Source organism: Podarcis filfolensis (genome assembly GCF_964270895.1).
Source record: "Podarcis filfolensis genome assembly, chromosome: 1".
Lineage (NCBI taxonomy): Eukaryota > Metazoa > Chordata > Lepidosauria > Squamata > Lacertidae > Podarcis > Podarcis filfolensis.
In genome coordinates, this window is record NC_139604.1 from 88,493,553 (window position 1) to 88,514,828 (window position 21,276).

The 21,276-nt window shown below is 42.8% G+C and overlaps 1 protein-coding gene across 6 annotated transcripts in view; it reads right to left on the reverse strand.

The window, feature by feature from the left end:
• PLEKHH1 (pleckstrin homology, MyTH4 and FERM domain containing H1) overlaps positions 1-21,276 on the reverse strand; it is a 44,501-nt gene continuing 23,225 nt past the window's right edge. For 4 of the 6 annotated variants that reach the window (XM_083604148.1, XM_083604145.1, XM_083604149.1 and 1 more), the window contains exons 10-29: positions 20,755-20,905; positions 19,689-19,831; positions 19,318-19,428; positions 18,846-18,932; positions 17,135-17,296; positions 16,168-16,248; positions 15,827-16,006; positions 15,298-15,406; positions 13,906-14,018; positions 12,936-13,109; positions 12,151-12,248; positions 11,381-11,558; positions 11,023-11,178; positions 10,079-10,179; positions 9,379-9,520; positions 7,223-7,365; positions 4,669-4,798; positions 3,112-3,198; positions 2,405-2,551; positions 1-1,510 (exon numbers count right to left, since the gene is read on the reverse strand). In XM_083604148.1, the coding sequence (XP_083460274.1) occupies positions 1,316-1,510; positions 2,405-2,551; positions 3,112-3,198; positions 4,669-4,798; positions 7,223-7,365; positions 9,379-9,520; positions 10,079-10,179; positions 11,023-11,178; positions 11,381-11,558; positions 12,151-12,248; positions 12,936-13,109; positions 13,906-14,018; positions 15,298-15,406; positions 15,827-16,006; positions 16,168-16,248; positions 17,135-17,296; positions 18,846-18,932; positions 19,318-19,428; positions 19,689-19,831; positions 20,755-20,905 (2,688 nt within the window). In that variant the 3' untranslated portion in view covers positions 1-1,315. The remainder of the gene's footprint in view (positions 1,511-2,404; positions 2,552-3,111; positions 3,199-4,668; positions 4,799-7,222; positions 7,366-9,378; positions 9,521-10,078; positions 10,180-11,022; positions 11,179-11,380; positions 11,559-12,150; positions 12,249-12,935; positions 13,110-13,905; positions 14,019-15,297; positions 15,407-15,826; positions 16,007-16,167; positions 16,249-17,134; positions 17,297-18,845; positions 18,933-19,317; positions 19,429-19,688; positions 19,832-20,754; positions 20,906-21,276) is intronic. The other 2 variants (XM_083604150.1, XM_083604147.1) reach the window with 1 other exon arrangement.

A 21,276-nucleotide genomic window follows, 5' to 3' on the forward strand; every position in this document is an offset into this window, starting at 1 on the left:
ATTCCACATTTGTAGATTTAATACACATTTGTGTATAACTGAGGCATTATTGTACAAGACCCCAATAGGTGTAAACATCAGAAGTGTGGAACACCCCTGTATCTCACAACTTTTGAAAAAAATCTGTTTTCCCCATGAGGGAATGTATGGACAAAATGTTTATCATACCTTGCACAAAAGTTGGTAGGACTATTGGGATCCAGACAGTATTGCTTTTTGGTCCTGGGTATCCCTATGTTAATCTATATCAAGTCCTCCCAGCCAGTTCCTCACATCTTTAGAGTACTATATAGTATGTTTGTGAAAAATAGGTACAAAAGTAATTGACTCCAACCTTCAACATAGCTATTTCCTCTTCTAAGCCCTTTCTTTACAAGCAATAGTTCTCCCAAGTCAGGTGTCTCTCCTCACCCCCACCCCCATTTATGCAGAACAAAAGTCCTTGCAGTTGGGGAAAAGCACATATTTCCCCTCCTCAGGCGCTTTTTCAAGGCAACAATATATTATTCTAGTTGCCTACATATTATGTGAATTCTCTGATCCAGTGTGTTCGGCAATGCCATTGTTGTCAGTCTATCATCTCAGGATGTTTGCACTTGAAATAATGTCTTAAGGAATATGGTACATATTCATTTACCCAGCACACTTCAGAAGATGAGGTAGGGAAACAAAAGGTTTGGGGGGGGAAATAGGATCTTACATAAATAGTGCTATTTTTGCAGGGGAGAGTGGGAAAGGCAAGAGAGTGTAAGTTGGCAATCAGGTGAAGACCCCAAACCAAGCTTTGTGTTCTGGGAAGTTTGCAGGTCAATAGCTGACGAATGCATATTCAGGAAGAAATCAATAGCTGAGAAACTGATGATTAGTTTCTAATCATAACACATGTTTAGTAAGAAGATGAATGCTGTCAAAACTCTTGCAATCGGGAGTGAGGTCTGAGAGAAATACTGGTTGCAAAAGAAAAAGCTTTGATACAGTTGAGTGTGCATGGAATCAGCGAAGCCACCCAAAAAGATGAAACCAAGGGTGTGGTTTAAAAGTGGTTGGAGGCAATGCCGTGCTACATGAGAACTCTAGCAGGGACAAAGTGTGAAAGATACCCTTTCTATTCAAAATAAGTAACCCTACCCCCAGCTCTAGTTCTTAAAGGGAAAAAAAGATGTATAGCTCTAAACAAACCTCTAGGAAAGTTGCACTTCACCAAGGAGGTAGACCTGGAGTCTGCCTGATTAGCAGGGCACATAAGCAATGAAATCACAGCAGTCTTCAATTCACAGTGTGGCAAGACAACTCCGAAAGGCACTTGAAACAGGGCTTACAGCAGTGTAGGCCCCTTAGTGGTCCGGGGCAGAGAAGGAAAGAAAGACCTGCTTTCAAGTTCCATGAGCTTCTTAGTAGATGACGTTCTCCATGGTGAGCTGACACTCTGAGGAGGAGGTGTAGGAGACAGGTGTGGCGTCGATGAACTGTAGTTAATATAGCTGGCCATAAGGAGAGTCACTTCAGCAATCTGTTGGGAAGGTGAAAGGAAAAAAAAAAGTATTCCAATAAAATTGATTTTCTTGGACCAACTAGTAAGCTGACCTTTCAATACAATCACCCCATGCTATAAAATGGGACATAGAGCTATTATATAAACAGGTCCATCAAGCTCAGTTTTGTCATGTGATTGGCAGCTGCACTTCACAGCCTTGGGCAAAGATCTTTTCAAACTCAGCTACCTAAAATCCTTTAACCAGAGATGTCATGCATTGGCCAGTGTTCTTTGTTCAACTCACTGTGCATACACGATGCGTGTATGATCTAAAATTTAAACATTTTGAGAGAAATTTTATTTCCCACAGAGAATAGGTGCTTATTATAACTGTAGGCCAGTTAGAAAGGATGTATGCTTTGGTGAGTCACACCTTATTGTAGAAGAAAACGCAAAAAAGCAAATATCAGGTTTCTGACTTAATGCCCAGACTGAGTAGCCTAGTCTCAGGCCACACTTCTGAGATTTTACAGGGCTTAAAACCCAGGATAAAGGTACTGCAGTGTTAATTATGCATTTAATAATGTAATTTAGATGTCAAACTGCACACAAGAGCTCAGGGAAAGCAATTTATGCAGTAGGAAAAAATAATAGTAATATAATATATAAATAAGTAACTTCCTAAATATACATTTCCAAATAAAAAGGTCTTTCTTCACCACATGGAACTTGTTCAGGCTTGGAAGAAACTTGGAAGGACCAACACTTCAGAGCTACCCCTGCGTGCTTGATGCACCAAGAACACACACATATATGCCTTTTTCTTCTGGCCCTGTCCAGAGAAAGGAACATCAGCTGCCTTCTGGGGGTTTATATTCCATGTATGTTCAATAAAAAAAAGAAATTCCCCACACTTCGCTTTGTACTCACCTTTACAGCTGCCATTGTAAAAAGTAGTTTTTCAGGAGTGGTTTTGCCAGAGCACCTGTCCTTCACTTGACTGACCACAACCATAAAGTCATCGTGACAGCCTCCAAAGGTCAGTACAGAAGAGTACGAGTAAGCCAGCTTTAAGTGCTTCATGTAAGCAGAGGATAAGATGATTAGGGACAATAAACTGCTACATAAGAGCATTGGTCTTCTACACCCTCCTCTAAACGGTTTTAGGAATTGTCTAAGCCTCGTTCAGGAATAGGTTTGAACAAGTCTCTCAGTCTGAATTTCTAAAATGAAATAATAATGACAGTAAAGCATAACAGAATGCCACACAAATGGTTAAATCATAAAATGTATATAATCCAGTTTTGGTTTTTTTAAGTGCATGCCACGTTGAAGCAGCAGTTAGTAGTGTGACTTTAATGAACTGGAAGTCCATAAATTGAAAGCGGCTTTTTCTTGAAATCATCTGATTTCTCTCTTATTGCCTCTGGTTTTATTTGCCACTATCTTTCCTAAAGAAACAGTTTATTTTCCCTGATTTAATAAATACACCTGATTCAGCCAAATAAATTGTTTTGTCCTATTCTGTAATCAGAGTCAATGACAGAATGTATGCCCAGTTTCTGTCCTGCATAATTATTGAAATGTGGTTCTGGAGGAAAGAGCTGAAATTCCTTTGCCACTGTTTCTCAACATACCAAAGTATTATATTCCAGTATACTGATTCCATCTTCATTGACAGCAATCCAAAGTGGAGAGTCTTCCAAGGGAGAAGGTAGGACAGGCTGGGGAAATAAGATGATAATAAGACACAGTAATACTGTTATAATGTCATGCTACCATGGAGGAATAATAACAGCTGATAAGTCTGTGGGTTCATATTATCTTGTGCACATTATTAACTATATCATATCTGTTGAAAGCCTGTATCACAGTGTGCGTTACTGTTTTTAAGAAGATGCATGCTGGTTTCAGTATTTTAAGAATCTTTAGGACAAGAGAGGCCTAGATTTATTACTGGTGGTAAACTAGCATTTTGCTAATTCAAGGGAAGTTACATTGACTGCGGAAAGTGAATGGAATGCATGTTGTTGCCCTGATTTGGGTTTTTTTTTGTAGTTTTAGTAGCACTCTGTTAATCAAACACCTATTCAGTATCTCCATACAAATAAATCTGCCAGTCCAACCCTGAATGGTGATGAAATACAGTAGTGTTGTAATAATTTCAAGCTGCTGCAGGAATATTATTAAGAGGGAAAAACAGGAGTCTTATATCAGGACAGACCATTGGCCTATCTAGTTCAGTATTGTGTACACTGAAAGGCAGCAGCTCTCCAGAATTTCAGACCAAGGCAAGAAGAAAATGGTCTGTCATATTGTCTGGAAAACTTCTTAAGTTTCCATTTTAGCTCAATAAGGATTTTCACAGGCTTGCCTTAGATACATCGTAGGGCTGGATGGAAGTAACCCCATGAGCTAGCGGAAGTGAGCAGGAGGACTCCTGCTAGCACAATGAAGCTTCCTTGCCCTCTGTGTCCACCAGATCTACTCTGGAGGGTCATGAGAACCCCCAGAACAGAGGGCGTGGGGAGGAGAGGGGAGATCAGGAAGCAGAAATGTTTGTGCTGACAGAATGATTAATGGCGCCCTCCATTTGCTTAAGTTGTTATTAATAATGCAAGGGCAGTGGCAAAAAAATCTTACTGCATTTATTATGTAAGTGTGAAAGTTTCAGAGAGGTAAAACTCTTGACAAGTAAGATTTGGATCATTTATCCTGTTTGTCTGCTAAAGCTAGTTTTCATTGCAATTTCCAAAGGCTATGTGATTATGTAGCGACCCCTAGTGGTAGGAAGACTAACTGATTGAAAACACTGTCCCTTATCTATACAGTGGTACCTCGGGTTACATACGCTTCAGGTTGCATACGCTTCAGGTTACAGACTCCGCTAAGCCAGAAATAGTGCTTCAGATTAAGAACTTTGCTTCAGGATGAGAACAGAAATTGTGCTCCAGCGGCGCGGCGGCAGCAGGAGGCCCCATTAGCTAAAGTGGTGCTTCAGGTTAAGAACGGACCTCCGGAACGAATTAAGTACTTAACCCGAGGTACCACTGTACTGTATCCCTATTTAAAATAAATAAATAAACCCAGTGTCTTCTCCAGCTATGAAACAAAATCCAGTATGTTATCCCAAAATGATATTCTGTGGAATATAGTTTGATAAAATGTGTTTGTGCATAGAAACACAGCATTACCTTAGCAGGAAAAAGTTTGGCTCCAAAAAGAGGCCATTTCCGAGCCACAGTCAAATGGATCCGAATGCATTCTTGCGGGGAGCATCCCTGCAGCGCCATCCACTTTGTAGCCAGTCGGTCAGCCAGCCACCTATAGGAATAAGATCAACCTGTCATCTTTTTCAGCGACGGGCTTATAAAAATAGATACATTAATATAGTATCTGTCACCTAAAGGCCTCAAAGTACCGTAATGCTTTTCAAAACATTAGATGGTGGAGTCACTACAGTATAGCAAAAGAGTGCAGAAAATAGCACTTTTCACGCGCAAGCCACCAGACTTTTGTTTACATTTCAGCCATTGCAAGATTTCACAAGTTGACACCTGATTCTGGAAGTTTGCAAAATGAGTCAGACATTATGCTTGGATGCAAAGTTTGCAAATCAACAAGGGTGTAGGAGCCCCAATGCTCCACTTAATCTGCTTCTGCAGACAGCAGCTGTTCCCACTTCAAAATGCTGTGCTGCTGACCAGGGGCACTTCCACACAGTCACTGTTTGCAGGTGGGATTCAGTCACATAGCAACAAATACAACGAAAGCTGATTTGGAGCTCTTGCACAACAAACTCACTTCCCAGAAAGATCGGATTTTTAATTTTATTTTTTGAGGTAGGAAAAGTGAGGGGGAGATGCACTAGGAAGTGTGGGAGAGGCTTGCTTTGATGCAACATTGCCTAGCCACCCTCCCCTGCAAACAATTCAGAGTAAACGCCCATCAAATAGCCAAGGTTATCCAATCTCTCAGCAAACAAATCAGGATGAATGATCACTGAACTGATCATCTGGAAGCACCCTTAACAAAGGGCAGACTCTAACGAAGAGCCTGCTTTTTTCTACCCAGAAAGAGGTGTCAACTTTTAAAAGCAGTGCTTTTCTTCTAGGAAAAAAAAGGTGCCGGTATTGCGTACCCTTGAGTATCCCCAGAAAAGAAAACACTGTTTATAAGAGGTTTGACAAAAGGAACATAACATTGAATCTACCTCTCGTTTAAATCAGAACCAGTGAAGGCTGTGAATGTCCTGTGTGAGTGTCTGGACGCATTGGAGGATGGATGGCAGCTAACAGATTGAGGTTGAATCCTGACAAGAAAGAAGTATTGCCGCAGGGGGAGGGATGGGGGTGGGAGACTACCTGGTCTTGAATGGGGAAAGTGTGCCCCTGAAGGTGGGAGTCATTTTGGACTCACAGCAGTCCATGGAGGTCAATTCTGTGTCCAGGGCAGCTGTCTACTAGCTCCATCTGGTACACAGGCTGAGACCCTACCTGCCTGCAGACTGTCTTGCCAGAGTGGTGCATGCCCTGGTTATTTTCCGCTTGGACTAATGCAATGCTCTCTATGTGGAGCTACCTTTGAAGGTGACATGGAAACTACAACTAATACACAATGAGGCAACTAGACTGGTGACTGGGAGTGGCTGCCAGGACCATATAACACTGGTCCTAAAGGATCGTCACTGGCTCCCAGTAGGTTTCTGAGCACAATTCAAAGTGTTGGTGCTGACCTTTAAAGCCCTAAATGGCCTCGGCCCTGTATACCTGAAGGAGCGTCTCCACCCCATCATTCAGCCCAGACACTGAGGTCCAGCTCTGAGGGCCTTCTGGCAGTTCCCTCACTGAGAGAAGTGAAGCTACAGGGAACCAGACAGAGGGCCTTCTCAGCAGTGGCATCCTCCCTGTGGAACGCCCTCCCATCAGGTGTCAAGGAGATAAAGAACTACACAACTTTTAGAAGACATCTGAAGGCAGCCCCGTATCAAAAAGTTTTTAAAGTTTGATGTTTTATTATGTTTTTATATGTACTGGAAGCTGCCCAGAGTGGCTGCGGAAACTCAGCCAGATTGGCGGGATTTTCAAAAATCCTCACCCTCAGTTTGAGAGAGTCAAGTTGGTATTATTTGAAGCTGTGAGTCTTTCTTCCTTTATAGGATGCAAGTGTGTGCTTTGCCTTACTAATCAGAATTTCTTAGTGATAGATCTGTGTGCATTCAATGACAATTAAAGGTAAAGGACCCCTGACAGTTAAGTCCAGTCGCAGACGACTCTGGGGTTGTGGCGCTCATCTCGCTTTACTGACCGAGGGAGCTGGCGCTTGTCCGCAGACAGCTTCTGGGTCATGTGGCCAGCATGACTGAGCCGCTTCTGGCAAACCAGAGCAGCGTACGGAAACACCGTTTACCATCCTGCTGGAGCGGTACCTATGTATCTACTTGCACTTTGACGTGCTTTCGAACTGCGGGGATTCGAACCGCTGACCTTCTGATCAGCAAGCCCTAGGCTCTGTGGTTTAGACCACAGCGCCACTCGCGTTCCAGATCAATGACAATTAGCTAAACTCAACCCTTGTATTTGCGTCTTGTTTTTAAATATAGAAATTTATTTTTTAAATAAAGTTCAAAATAAAAGACTAAAAAGAAAAACAGCATATAACAATGCAAGATGAGCATTAGATAATATTTTATTTTTAGCTCAAAACTCCATATGGCAAAAAGCAGGCAGGCATGCGTACTCTTTTTACCTTAGCTGCTCTGCAGTAATGCTTTGCTTGTAGCGCTTGGGATAGAATTTGTCCAGGACCTGCTGGAGAAGATGTTGCATTTTGGAGTGGGATGACCTTCCAGGACTTGATGGTACTGGCCGATCTAAGTCTCCATATTCCACCTAAGGGGGGGGGGAATACATCAAAACAAACAATTGTTTTGTGCAAGCGATTAGTGTGTGAGTGCTTCTCTCTCTCTCTCTCTCTCTCTCTCTCTGTGTGTGTGTGTGTGTGTGTTTGTGTGAATGTGGAAGGCAAGCAACTATCAGAGGCATAACAAATAAAGAACGTAACGTAGAAGTTCTAAACAGTAGACTAGAATTCAGACCAACAACTGGGATCTGCTCCTTTTCAGGATTCCATTGCCCTGTCATGCTTTCTTCTGGGAAAATTCATTCCATTCTCCCTCCCTGGTTTTCTGTTCCTACTCCCTCAAAAACTCAGTTTGTGACAAGTGTTGGATCAACATCTTAGCTAAGCCTAGTCATGTATTGTACACTTGTGTGGGGATTGTTTTCCTGGCTGCAACATGCATCAACGGGATGCACGGAAGTCTGCCCCACCCCATTTCACCCCTGCCTCCTTGCAACGCTGAAAATGGCGCACATGTCAGTGGTCTAATGTGTGCTGTTTGTCGGTGCCTGTATTGTACCCTGCTGTGCTTTACCAGCTTGTAACCTACGCTGTACTGACTTCATCAAGAAAACTTTTAAACCTTGGAGGAGTGGTGGCATCACCGAGGCAAGATGGCGTTTTGATCCATGCAGTGAAAATAACAACAACCCAGAGAGACCAGAAGCTCCATTTGACATGGCAGCTTTAGCTGCCCTAAATAAAAGAACTGCCCGAGGACTGGGGTAAAGCACTGACGCTGCTGAGAGGAGAGATTTTAAAACGCACCCAATCTCAGATGTTTCCACAATTGTTTTTCAAATAATCAAATGATGAGACAATCACTACACCCAAAATTAGCCCTACTATCTTTACTCCTCAGATTAAGAACATAACCAATAAAGACCTTATCCTCCATTTATCAACTGCAGCTAGATAAGTGATTGTCAAAAATCAGAAAGCTCTAAATGCAAATCTTTTTTGAAGCCTGGATTTTGCAAGTATGGGACACTGTGCATAAGGACAAACTCCATTTTCAGAGTAAGAATATTGATCAGCGTTGTGGGGGAAGACTCACACTTTCTGTATGACAGGGTAGCCTTTTATTGACTTTGTTAAGAGAATCGAACATGGTTTACACCCTCCATCAACTCATGGAGCTTTATGGAGAGACACTTTCATTTGATGGCTATTTTTCTTTCTTTTCTGTACAACTGCTAAGTCCTGTTTTCTTTGTATGGGTATTTTTTTTGCTACTTGAAATTTAAAATCAATAATAATAATAATAATAATAATAATAATAATAATAATAATAAATGTGGGTTAAACCACTGAGCCTAGGGTTTGCCGATCAGAAGGTCGGCGGTTCGAATCACCGTGACAGGTGAGCTCCCGTTGTTCGGTCCCTGCTCCTGCCAACCTAGCAGTTCAAAAGCATATCAAAGTGCAAGTAGATCACGGCGTTTTCGTGCGCTGCTCTGTTTCGCCAGAAGCAGCTTAGTCATGCTGGCCACATGACCCGGAAGCTGTACACCGGCTCCCTCGGCCAATAAAGCGAGATGAGCGCCGCAACCCCAGAGTCGGCCACGACTGGACCTAATGGTCAGGGGTCCCTTTACCTTTACCTTAACCACTTCCTCCACAGTGATACCAACTGTAAGATTTGGTTGTGATGCCTATGAATAAATCTTCCTTATGCTTATGGAAACAACAACTTTTAAACCTCCAGTTGTGAACATTTATGAGTTCCAAGTCCAGGACACTGACCAGATCCAGACCTGCTTAGCTTCAGCAAGACAGTGTCTTCATGTGCATTTGAACCAAACCGTAGCCTTAGAAACACTACCTACTCCAACATGCTACGCAGAGATAGAGAACTTTATAGCGGTCACATAAAAATATTCAAGCAGTATCTGTGGTTCCTCTTATAGCTTGAGGGAGGGCATGTGGTTTTTTCTGCCTTGGAACCACCAGTGACCTTATTGCTCCTTGACACCCACAAGCATGAGGGTTTGGCCACTCACCTGAGCCATCAAAGCTGCCATTTCCAGAGCCAGCTCCTTATTGACAGGGAATCTCCCACTGGATATTTCCCCACTAATCTGGAAAGCCAGCAGCAATCGTTCTCGGTCAGTCTCACCTTTTGCTTGGCTTCGGAAATACAACCTAAATGGGCGAAAAATGCCAAAGAGGAAAAAGAAACACGCCAGCCACACCTTAGCACAGCATCTTCTAGACCTTGCTCAGTCTAAGTACAATGAGTCTTTACTTACAGTTTTAAAGCTAATGTCATATCGGGGAGATTACTCAGGGCGCAATCCCCAGGGAAGTTTTCCTCCACAGACCTGCACATTTCCAGTTAATTTCAAGGGAATATGTGGAGGGGAATTTTTTTGGCAGGGACTTCTCTGTTTTATTGCTATAAGGAAGCACACTTAACAGAAGCGATGGGTCACTGTTGCTTACCAGAAAGGAGAAGGGGAAGGGTGGTGCAAATGCACCAGCAGAGCCAATCCAGCCAATGTCAGTTGATAAGTCCCACTTAAGCAGCCTGAATTGGAACTTCTGCATCCAAATTTCAGTTAGGAGAATTTCCTCAATACTTCCCCCTCCCATTAATTTCAGTTCTAGTTAAATAACAGAAGTAAATATAAAGCTGGATCAAACCTTAAGCTCCACAAGACATAGGGATGCAATACCAATCCAAGCCAGCACGGGCAGTACCTGTTTTTATACGTTAGTTTCACTATTCTCGTGCCACCTTCGTATTTTCCAGGATTCAACTCTTTCAGAGCTTGCTCCCACTTTGAAATGACATCACAGATCTTTAAAAGAGAGACTGAATGAGGCTGAAGACAGAAACTTCATGCTAGACATGCATAAAAACAGCACAGGTCATAGGACAGTACTGCGAACCTGGGCTCATTTCAGTGAGACATGAATCCTTATAAAATATTGAAACTTTGCAAAGGATTTAGAAATAAGCATACCCACTGTGATAATATTTGAACAGAGACTATTTAGAAGCCATGGAAAACTTTTAACTATTTCTTTGGACAACAAAACAAATAAATAAACAAGTGAGTCAGTGCCAACATATTTTCAATTAAATATTTACAGATGTGTATGCTGTATGTATAAAACAAAATTCTTTCTTTCCATCAAAAATAATTCCATATCATTAGTCTAGTTAAATAATAATCCTTACTCAATACTAAACTAAATACATGATAATGTATTTACTCAGTTAATGTGTTTGTGGGAGGGGCGGTTATTGGATTATATTGGGTTTTTTGGGGGTATGTATTTTGTGTTCCCATCATTGGAGGCCCTTGTTCATGTGCCTCCTCCACAAGATGTCCAGAGGGTGGCAAGACAAGAACAGGCCTTTTCTGCCGTGGCTCCCTGCTTGTGGAATGCTTTTCCCAGGGAGGCTCACCTAGCGTGCCAGGCAAAAATGTTCATCTTCTCCCACACCTTTGGCTAATTAAACAATCTATTGACTTTTAAACTGTGTGTGGCAGGGTTATTGCTTTTGTTTGTTACTGTACTATGTGTTTCCGTGTTTTTATATTGTAAACCGCCCTGCGATCCTCAGATGAAGGGCGGTATAGAAATTTAATTAATAATAATATTAATAAAAATAATGAGTAATCATGCGTAATCACCTTCATAGGGCCTTGTAGGCAGTGTTCTAGATCCCTACCAGAAGGATCGTCTGTAAATAGGTAAAATCCCGAGTTGGACGACAGCCTCATTCCTGTCTCCTGGTTCAGCCGCTGCAAGAACTCATCCACGGTTGAGGAGCCATCAAAACCGACCACCTGAAATGAAACAGTTGAGAAACAATCATGAAGACAAAATCATTGCTGATGGGTGAGCACATGGACACAGTTTAGCTGTACAGATTCATCGGCAAGCATAACCCACGGCAAATTCTGTACTGAGGCGGAGGAAGACATTTGGGTCATTTCACCCGGCCTTGATATCTTCTCAGTGTAAAGTCACCCAGCCCTCTTGCCTCACCTGGTAGGTTCCATTCATGAAGTGTACTGGGATGCTGAAGGGGAGTGAGTGGTGGTAGGGATTCCTCAGCAAAATGGACACGACCTCCATTCGGGAAGGTCTAGCTTCTCGCTCTCTAGCTTTCAAAGTGCGCTCCATTGATCTTCGACAGTAGATGGCATACTTGCCTATTTCGGTTCTAAATCACAGAATCGGGGGGGGGGGGAGTAAAATATGTTTCAGAAACACCCATTGCACTATTGCAATTATTGCTTTTTCTATAACTATCATGCTGTTGCATGTCACCAGGGGTTCCAGGTGCTCACCCAGGGTCAGTGTTTCCTTTTGGAAATGAGGCACAGCAGAGACTGTGGTGTTTTTATGATACATGGTTTATTTACACATATATGCAACCTGAGCCTGCAATGGAGGGCTTCACAGCATTAACACCCCCAAATGGTATTATTTCTCCCATAGCCGCAGCCATGGATTCAAAATTAAACATTTCTTCCGTTAGCGAGAATAAGTTGAATAATAATAATAATAATAATAATAATAATAATAATAATAATAATTTATTTGTACCCCGCCCATCTGGCTGGGTTTCCCCAGCCACTCTGGGCGGCTTCCATAGAAACCAAAAATACACTAAAATATCACACATTAAAAACTTCCCTGAACAGGGCTGCCTTAAGATGTCCTCTGAATGTCAGGTAGTTGTTTATTGCATCCTATTAGAGCCATTCATAAAAACTGACTCCAGTTTAACCCAGACAAGACAAGCTCTTCACCTGGGGTCTGCATGCTGCTGTAGGTGATGCTTGAGATACCAAAGGAAATGTTGCTGAGGCAGGAAGAGAGGAGCGCAAAGAGCTAGTAATTGCCAGCACTGTGAAGAAAAACAGGGTTACTGTGAATAAAGCCACCATTTCTGTTGTCCCTGCCATTTATTCTCAAGACAAAAATATCATTACCCAATTCTCATGGATGGTTGATTCACACATCACAAATGCTACCGAAGCAATAGTTTTGAGGGAGGGAGCCAGTTTTGCAAAGTGTTTATTTACTAGTGTAAATAGATACAACTCTACCAGGGGAGCAGCAATTTGCTGAGGTTGCTTGCCTGGGTGCCCTGACCATTAAAAATATGCTTCAGCTCCCATCAAACATGAAGAAGCCTTATTACGAGGACTTTATTCCACCACTATCAGACCAGTATAAGGTCTAAGCTAGGCATTAGGTGTGCATGTTTGTAGTCAGGTTTTCTGAGGCAATGATCAACCACTTTTCAGTGTCACTGTGAAGGTTTCCATTCTATATCCAGTGGAGCTGAATGAGTATGGTCTGACTTTACCTTTTCAGTTATCATTTCTCAGGCTTTGTCTGCATGTTACCCTTCTGCAGGGAATCAAACTACTTATCACACATGACCAAAAAAGTAAAAAAGAAAAAAGGTTTCTGTGGAAATAAATATAATTGCCTCCAGCACAAATGCAAACATGTAAAGAAGTTCTCTGTTAATAAGTCATTTAAATTCAGACATGGCAATCGGCACCTTGAACAGGGGAACATTCACCTGGATGACGGAGTGATTCTGAGCTTCCCTGCTGGTCTGTTTGACTAACTGACAATAGATTTCATTCTGTAGCTCACTGTGAGTCAGGCAGACCTGGAGTGCTGTCTGAGCCAGGGTCACATGATAATCAATAGATGGAGCTTCCACAGGAATGTTGATAAACAGCTGGCAAGACTGATAAAGGGGGGTGGAGAACAGAAGTACATTAACTGAGATGGAAGCGATAGTATCATTACATTTTCCTCACAACCATTAACAAGTTTATAATCTACGACAACAATGATGACGACGACTACAGTGGAACCTCGGTTTCTGAACGTAACCTGTTCTGGAAGTCCGTTCGACTCCCGAAATGTTTGAAAACCAAGGATCAAAGGGCTGGTTGCAAAGTCAATGGGAAAAAATGAAAAACGCACCTTGGAAGCCGTTTAACTTCCAAGGCGCATTTGAAAATGGAAGCATTCACTTCCGGGTTTTGGGTGTTTGGCTTCCGAAATGTTCGGCAGCCGAGACATTCAAAAACCAAGGTTTGACTGTATTTAGATAGGGCCATCAGCATGCACTGCGTTTCACAGAAGAGATTATAAAATGGCATGTCCCTGCCCCAAGGAACTTACAATTCAGTATATGGCACAGGAAGTGAAGCAGAGGCAGGGGCTTTAAAGAGAAACATGTGGTTGTTTCAGTTGCACATGCTAAGTTACAGTCTGCGTTATTGTAGGGCGTAGGAACTAGGGGACTGTGTCAAAGGCTTCATGAAAAGGGTATTGAAGGATTTGAATTAAGCAAGATAATGGGCATCGTAGGTGTTTCGAAAGGCAGTTCCAAGATTACGGGGCAGCAAGAGAGAAAGGAAAGAGTTTTAAGTTGCTTTTGGGCCTTGTGCAAACTTGACTCTCCCTTTCATCTTTCTTCAATAATAAAATAAAATGCTTGAATAGTATATTTGGAGAGCCGTCTCTGTAAATACCTTGAAGAGTTTGAGGGCCTCTGTCTGTAGTGCTTCTGAAGGCAGAGTGGTGAGGGAAGCCTGCAGCCCCTCTTTGCTGTAACACAGCATAGGATGTTTCCACAAGGGAGAATCTGAATTAGTGGGAGGGACAAAGCTAGTTAGACGCTGCACAGGGCAAGGGATATTGCAAAGGAATATTAAAACTCTGGCGAATGAATCAGAAGTTGACAGCACCACGCTACTTCAACAGTATCTTTGGACTTAGAGCCATTCAGCACAGTTAGAAAATAGCACAAAGCACAGCCCACCTGGGACCATCCCATTTCAAAATGCAGGTGAGGAACTATGTGCTTGAATTTTCTGCCATGTTAAAAACTCTGCACTAATGGAAATGCAGGACATTGGGGAGAAGGTCAGGCTACAATCCTTTTCCCAGGCTTGCTAGGTTTCAACATGCAGGGAGTTTTGTTACAGAATATCTTTTAAATATTAGGCACTCACCTGCATTCTCAAGCAATGTGCCCTGAGCATGTAAAGGTAAAGGTAAAGGTAAAGGTACCCTTGACCGTTAGGTCCAGTCGCAGATAACTCTGGTGTTGCGCGCTCATCTCGCTCTATAGGCCGAGGGAGTCAGCGTTTGTCTGCAGACAGCTTCCGGATCATGTGGCCAGCATGACTAAGCTGCTTCTGGTGAACCAGAGCACTGCACAGAAACGCCGTTTACCTTCCTGCCAGAGCGGTACCTATTTATCTACTTGCACTTTGACGTGCTTTCGAACTGCTAGGTGGGCAGGAGCTGGAACTGAACAACAGGAGCTCACCCTGTCGCGGGGATTCAAACCGCCAACCTTCATATCGGCAAGCCCTAACTTTTCTGATTAACACCACAACAGCAAAAAGGCCACTTATAGAAAGGTCTTGTTTCAGTTGTGAGGAGAGCACCATTTAGTCTTTTTATCTTCTATAGTCCAAATATACTGCGTTTAATTAAGGAAGGCTTCCTCAACCTTGGCCCTCCAGATGTTTTGAGACTACAATTCCCAGCATCCCTGACCACTGGTCCTGCTAGCTAGGAATCATGGGAGTTGTAGGCCAAAAACACCTGGAGGTTGTCCAAGGTTGAGGAAGCCTGAATTAAGGCTCTGTTACTCCACGTCTGGCCAGGGCAAGGATGGGAGCAGAACTGTCTTTACAGTCTACTTAGTTGGATTTTGCACATTCATTGTGCCTGCTCACCACTGTGGAGATGTCATAAGAGGAAGAAAGTATCTATCTGCCAGAACATTTCCAATTCCTGTGCTTCAAAATTGTGTGTTACAACCTTGGATTAGGAGGAGGGGAAGCCACCATGTTGACAAATGACAACAACACAACAAGCTCTCTGGGAAAAATATTTTCCTTTAGACTTACTTGGGTCTCCTTCTGCATCTAGTAGCTTCCCAATCAGCTGCTCATACGCAGTGCCTGCCTTTGCACTGCTACTTCCTGCTGCTACGGTCAGATGGTACAACCAGGTATCCTTGGAATAAAAGGGCAAAGAAGACTGAGCTGAAAATCTCATAGATCAACCTAAGAACTATAAACATATAGCATACCATCTGGGTGTATCATCTGGCACCAGTGATAGATGTACAGGGCTAATTTCTTCAGTCTCCAGCAAATGCAGCTTGTTTCTCAGTCTATAACAGGGACGCACTCCTTCCCTCACAGCTGGAGGGAAGTTATACTTTGCAAGCACTAAAATTGCAAAGAATTTGTACCTGGGAAAATATGACTGTCACATTTTCCCAGCAAAGCATATCGTACTTAATGTTCCATTGCTGATAATCTGGAGCCCTCCCACGAGCATGTAATAGAATAGGTACATTTTAAATAACGGAATTTATTATTTAAAATGCACCTATTCTGTAATGTGGCTAATTATTATTTTCCTAAATACCTTCTCCTGTTTGGTACGAATGAGGAGGTAGGTGGGACTCTGCTCCGGAGGGTGAATAACCAGGGTGCAATGTGAAGAAAGTAGCCCCCCACCATTAGCCTCATAATCTTCATCAGAATCACAGGAGCGATCTACTTCTTCCACCTTTGATTCCCGCAGGTGCAAATGGCCAAGGGGGCACTGAGAAAAGAAGGCCAAACAGGTTAAGCTGCATGGTAGAAAATACATGTGTGCGTTAAATCAATAAATAGTAATAAAAACAGGAGGTTACAGGCTGTGTAAGGAGCTATTGACTAGGACCGATGAGAAAAACGCTGAATATAAAAGCGGATTAAAAATACCTTGTCTTCCTGACTGCGATAATAGTAAAATGTTTTTCCAATCAGCGCACACCAAACCAGCTTGGAGTGTCCATGTTTCACCTGCAGAAACAGCCCAGGAATAAAAAGATTTTCTTTCAACTCGTTTGCATGGGTTCATTCATTTTTCTGGAAAACTTAGAATTGCACACACACACACTTTTCTATCTTTCTCCCCTCTTTGATAAAAAAACATAATGATTGCTGTGTTTTGAAATATAGTTCTGAAGATCTACAGAGGAAAAGATATTCTGCTTCCTATTAAAGATTATTTAATTTAAATTCTTGTTTAGTATAAGACACTGTTGAGTTTGACCATATTCTTACTTAGACCAACTTGGTTTGGCTGTCTAGATTTAAATTCCAACCCGTAGAAACTGCTGTACTAAAACACTGCTTCAAACCTTGTCGGAGGGGTGGGGGATGTCCAACCATCATGTAGGAAAGAGGATCATGTCAAAATGTCCCCAACCAGCTACATGGAGAAGCCCTGGTCCGCTTAAGACAGTAGAACCTTGCTTTGAGGAGCTTTTTATTTTGGCTGCCTTCAGGCTGCTACAGTATACTCAGCAAAGCAATGAAAAAGTAGCTCTTGAAAGGGCCAGACTCTGCTTCAGCCAAAGCTCTTCTGCTCAGCCCACACCTGAGAGACGAGATGGTGAATCCGAGTTCAAAGTCTATGTGAATCAACCTATCAATTAAGTATTGCAACAGTAGGTTTGTTACAGTCTATCAATGTTGGGTTTAATTCTTCTGCGTATTTATTGTAGTGGATATTAATCTACCTGTGCTGTCCCACAGTTGTGTTGCATCTCAGCCTTTGCCAACCTGGTGCCCTCTATGTATTCTGGGCCACAACTCCCATTAGATCAATAGAAATTATAGTCCACAGCACCTAAGGAGCAGCAGGTTGGCAAAGGCCACTGTTTCTGGTGCAGATATGCAGTACCTTGGTGAGCCAGCCTTTCACAGTGGGTTTGGCATCACTGAGAGGGACTTCCGTAGGACTGGTCGCCTGCACCTTCAGGATGTTTTGAAGGACACAAATCCATTCTTCCAGAATGTTAGGAGAGTCAGCTGACAGGAAATAGGTTCGTTTTTCAGTGATGAGCTAAAGGTGAAGGAAACATTACATGTTGCTACAACCAAGCATGAAGGCTTTTGCCATATTAATGTTGTTATTGCAGTAAATGAGTTGCTTTCTAATTTTCTGGCCACAATCACTAGAACCTTTCAAGGCAAGATAAAAGTGCCTTAGAAACATAATAGAGGCACTGTGACTCTTCATCCATTTTGTTACCTGCCCCCCACAAAGCTAGGAAGCTGTTCAGCTATTTCTTCCATTGGCATTGATGAGCTGCCAAAGGGGGTGCGGGGTGGGGAGCAGAACTGCGACGCACTCAGTGAGATGAATTGCCAGTGTGTTGTTTATTATGACACACACCTAAAAAATTAGTTGCTCTTCAATGCCATTTGAGGATATAATAATCAAGCTAGGTCAGGGGTCAGCAAACTCTTTCAGTGGGGGGCCAAACCACTGTCCCTCAGACCTTGTGGAGGGCCGGACTATATTTTGAAAGGGAAAAAAAAGAAAAAATTCCTATGCCCCACAAATAACCCAGAGGTGCATTTTAAATAAAAGGACACATTCTACTCATGTAAAAACACGCTGATTCCCGAACCGTCCGTGGGCCGGATTTAGAAGGCGATTGGGCCAAATCTGGCCCCTGGGCCTTAGTTTGCCTATTCATGGGCTAGGTGATATCCAGAGAAGAAGTAAGAAATTCCAGAAGAAATTCCAGCGGCAGCACTGCTCTGCAAACATTGCAGGAGCACTACTGCAAGTTTTGTACAAAGGGGACATAATAACATAACAAGATCCTTGCTGGATTAGGCCGAAGGTCCCTCAAAGTCTAACATCCTGTTCTCACAGTGGCTGACCAGATGCCTACAGGAAGCCCATAGGAAGGACCCAAGTGTAGCAGTGCTCTCTCCCCACTTGGGATTTTCAACAACCAGTATTCAGTGGCATACTCCCTCAGACACTGGAGGTAGAAAATAGCCATCATGAGTATAAGTGATGTAAGCAGGATTTAACCTTCGTCAAATATGGCTGATAGTTACGAAATTTCGTGTGATTTGAGAATGTATCTGTATCCTCACATCTTCCGATTTTGATGACAGATTAAGAGAATGGATATGTGGCCCCTGTTGACATTTCTGATATTTTTGCATCTTCTATTTTTATTTGTGCTTATATTTTATGTATGATGGAATAAAAGGCATTCAATTGTTTTTTTAAAAGTATGTGTAATGAATCTGAACAGATCAAAGTGCTGTAATTTAAACGTTTCTGCATTATTGACAGAAGTGCAATAATACTTGGGAGACTTTACAGGAAAGTGGGCTGTGTCAAAACCTTTCTACAGCTTTCTTCAAACATTAAAGGTTAAGTTTACGTTGAGTATTAGGTTTCAGGTCTTCTAGTATATGAACTTAATCTGCCTGATCTTCTCTGCAGGGCAAAACCAAGAACTTCAATTTAGGTTTGTCATGACAGGGAAAGTTGTCTCAATTAAAACATTTTCTCTCCCTGCCAATCTCTGTTAGTGCCCTTTAGACTTCAGAAATAAGAAACAAAGGTCAAAAGCAATGCTCACTTGGAATGTTTGAGATCCTTCACCCCGTATGATCTGGCAAGAAGAATTCAGTTCCACCTGCCCCTGGGGCTTGCAGATGACATCACTCTGGAGAGAGGAAGGAAATGCAAGAGACAATGAGGAATACGATATAAGGGATGGAGAAAAGGTGAGGCACAACCTCCAGGTAACATTCTGCATACGTGGCTGGTTTACTATATTCACAGCAGAGAAAGCACCAATGACATGATAATGTTGCTAATAAATATTTTAAAAATTAGGGCTGAAAACATGCATTGATCAATAAATTAATCAACAGCCCCAGTTTTAGTAGGTGGGACTGTGAGTGATGGTGGTTTTTGTGTGCGTTCTTTGGAGGGAATAATATCTCAATTCTGTTACTGATATTGGGGATAAAAAAACATATCAAAGATGGCCAAAGGATGAGTAGTTTATTAAAACTACTGAATATGAGGATTTGCTACTAACTCACCGGGGACTTATAATACATGATCTGTCCATTTCTCAACACAAACCACCGCCTCTTCCATGCCTTCACCTGGTTGCCCATTTTCAGCAAATAGCCAGATTTCTCCAGTGGCTCCTAGATGAAATAAAACAGATATATTTTCCTGTGCAATGGACAAGGTGCAAACCAGGGCTGGGGAACCTCAGGCCCTCCTACCTTCTTTAGCTGGATTCCTTTGGGATTCCTCCAAGCCCAGAACCCCTCCCCAGTCACATCCCTCTCCCTAGGCCACACCCCTCGCCAGGTGGCAGGCACCGGATTTGTTCTATTTGAAAAGGCTGATGCTAAGACTGCCCAAAGTGCAGATGGTGTTGGTGATGGGAGGGATAGCTTACACTGCACACTCCACCATCCGTGGAATAGGATGATGTCCGCTGCAACTTGTGCTCTGGTTCAGAATAATCTTCATCAACGGAGTAGGCATCAGGGGGGATGGCGTAGTCACTCTCCGAGCTTAGTGAAGACATAGAGACACCTGCTAGAAATAAAAAGAACCCAAGAACATGCATGCTTGCCTGGTTCAATAAGACCAAGCTTGCATGCAGAACCAAAACTATTGAAACAGGCTCACAAAACTACCAATCATCTGACAGCCTAATTAGCTAAAGGGACCCCTGACCATTAGGTCCAGTCGTGGCCAACTCTGGGGTTGCGGTGCTCATCTCGCTTTATTGGCCGAGGGAGCCGGTGTACAGCTTCTGGGTCATGTGGCCAGCATGACTAAGCCGCTTCTGGTGAACCAGAGCAGCACACGGAAACGCCGTTTACCTTCCCGCCGGAGCGGTACCTATTTATCTACTTGCACTTTGATGTGCTTTCGAACTGCTAGGTTGGCAGGAGCAGGGACTGAGCAACGGGAGCTCACCCCGATGCGGGTGATTTGAACCGCCGACCTTCTGATCGGGAAGTCCTAGGCTCTGTGGTTTAACCCACAGTGCCACCCCGCGTCCCAAATAGCCTATTTACCAGTCATCTAATAACCCCAAATTAACATTACTAGCAAAACGCCTTGATTGCAAAGGCAAAACTGACACACCTTTTCCCTAGTGTATGACCTGTTTTGAGATGTTCATTTTTTTAGAGCTGAAGCAGCAAGATTTCAGCTGGACTAACAGAAGGATTGCAGTAAAGTTTATGAACTTTTCCCTATATGCTGGGGAGCTGACTTATAATTTATAGCAGATAAAAGATAATCTCTAGACTGGATTTTAAAAAACACACTTACTTGGCAGTAAGCTCCACTGAAGTGGAAGTGCCTAGAATTGTGCTGATAGTTCTACTACAGTTGAAGCCCCAAATTCCCTGATGATTCTGGTCTGCTACCTGCAGATGCTTTTAAATCATTTTAAAGCTCCTTCTCCCAGCAATCCAGAAAGCAATATTGCACTTCCTTCCTCTTACCTCGCTTCACTGCGCGAGGACTGCCTGGTATGCTTGTTTTTCTGCATTCAGATCCTGCATTGGAGGTTCTGAAGCTCACATGAGAGCCGCAGTCATCATCAGAGCCGGAGGAATCGTCTAAGAAAGGAACGTTGCTGATTTGGGTAGCTTTCTGGAAAACAAGCCTCCAAAGTCAGGGTTAAAGGGAACGTAGGCATCACAGTTCACAAGAACCTTTCGTAAACTGGCTTGAGGTTTTTTGTTTTGTTTGTACAGTCAAGCAGCATATACATTTTACGAGAAAGAAAAAAAAGAGCTAGCACAAGAAAACCAGTTACATTGTTCTGTCTCTACACTCTGCCCCTAGATCAAAAGAAGCAAGCCCCTATAGTTGTTCATTTCATTCTCTATGCCCTAGAGCAGGCATAGGAAAACTCGGCCCTCCAAATGTTTTGAGACTACAGTTCCCATCATCCCTGACCACTGGTCCTGTTAGCTAGGGATGATGGGAGTTGTAGTCCCAAAACATCTGGAGGGCCGAGT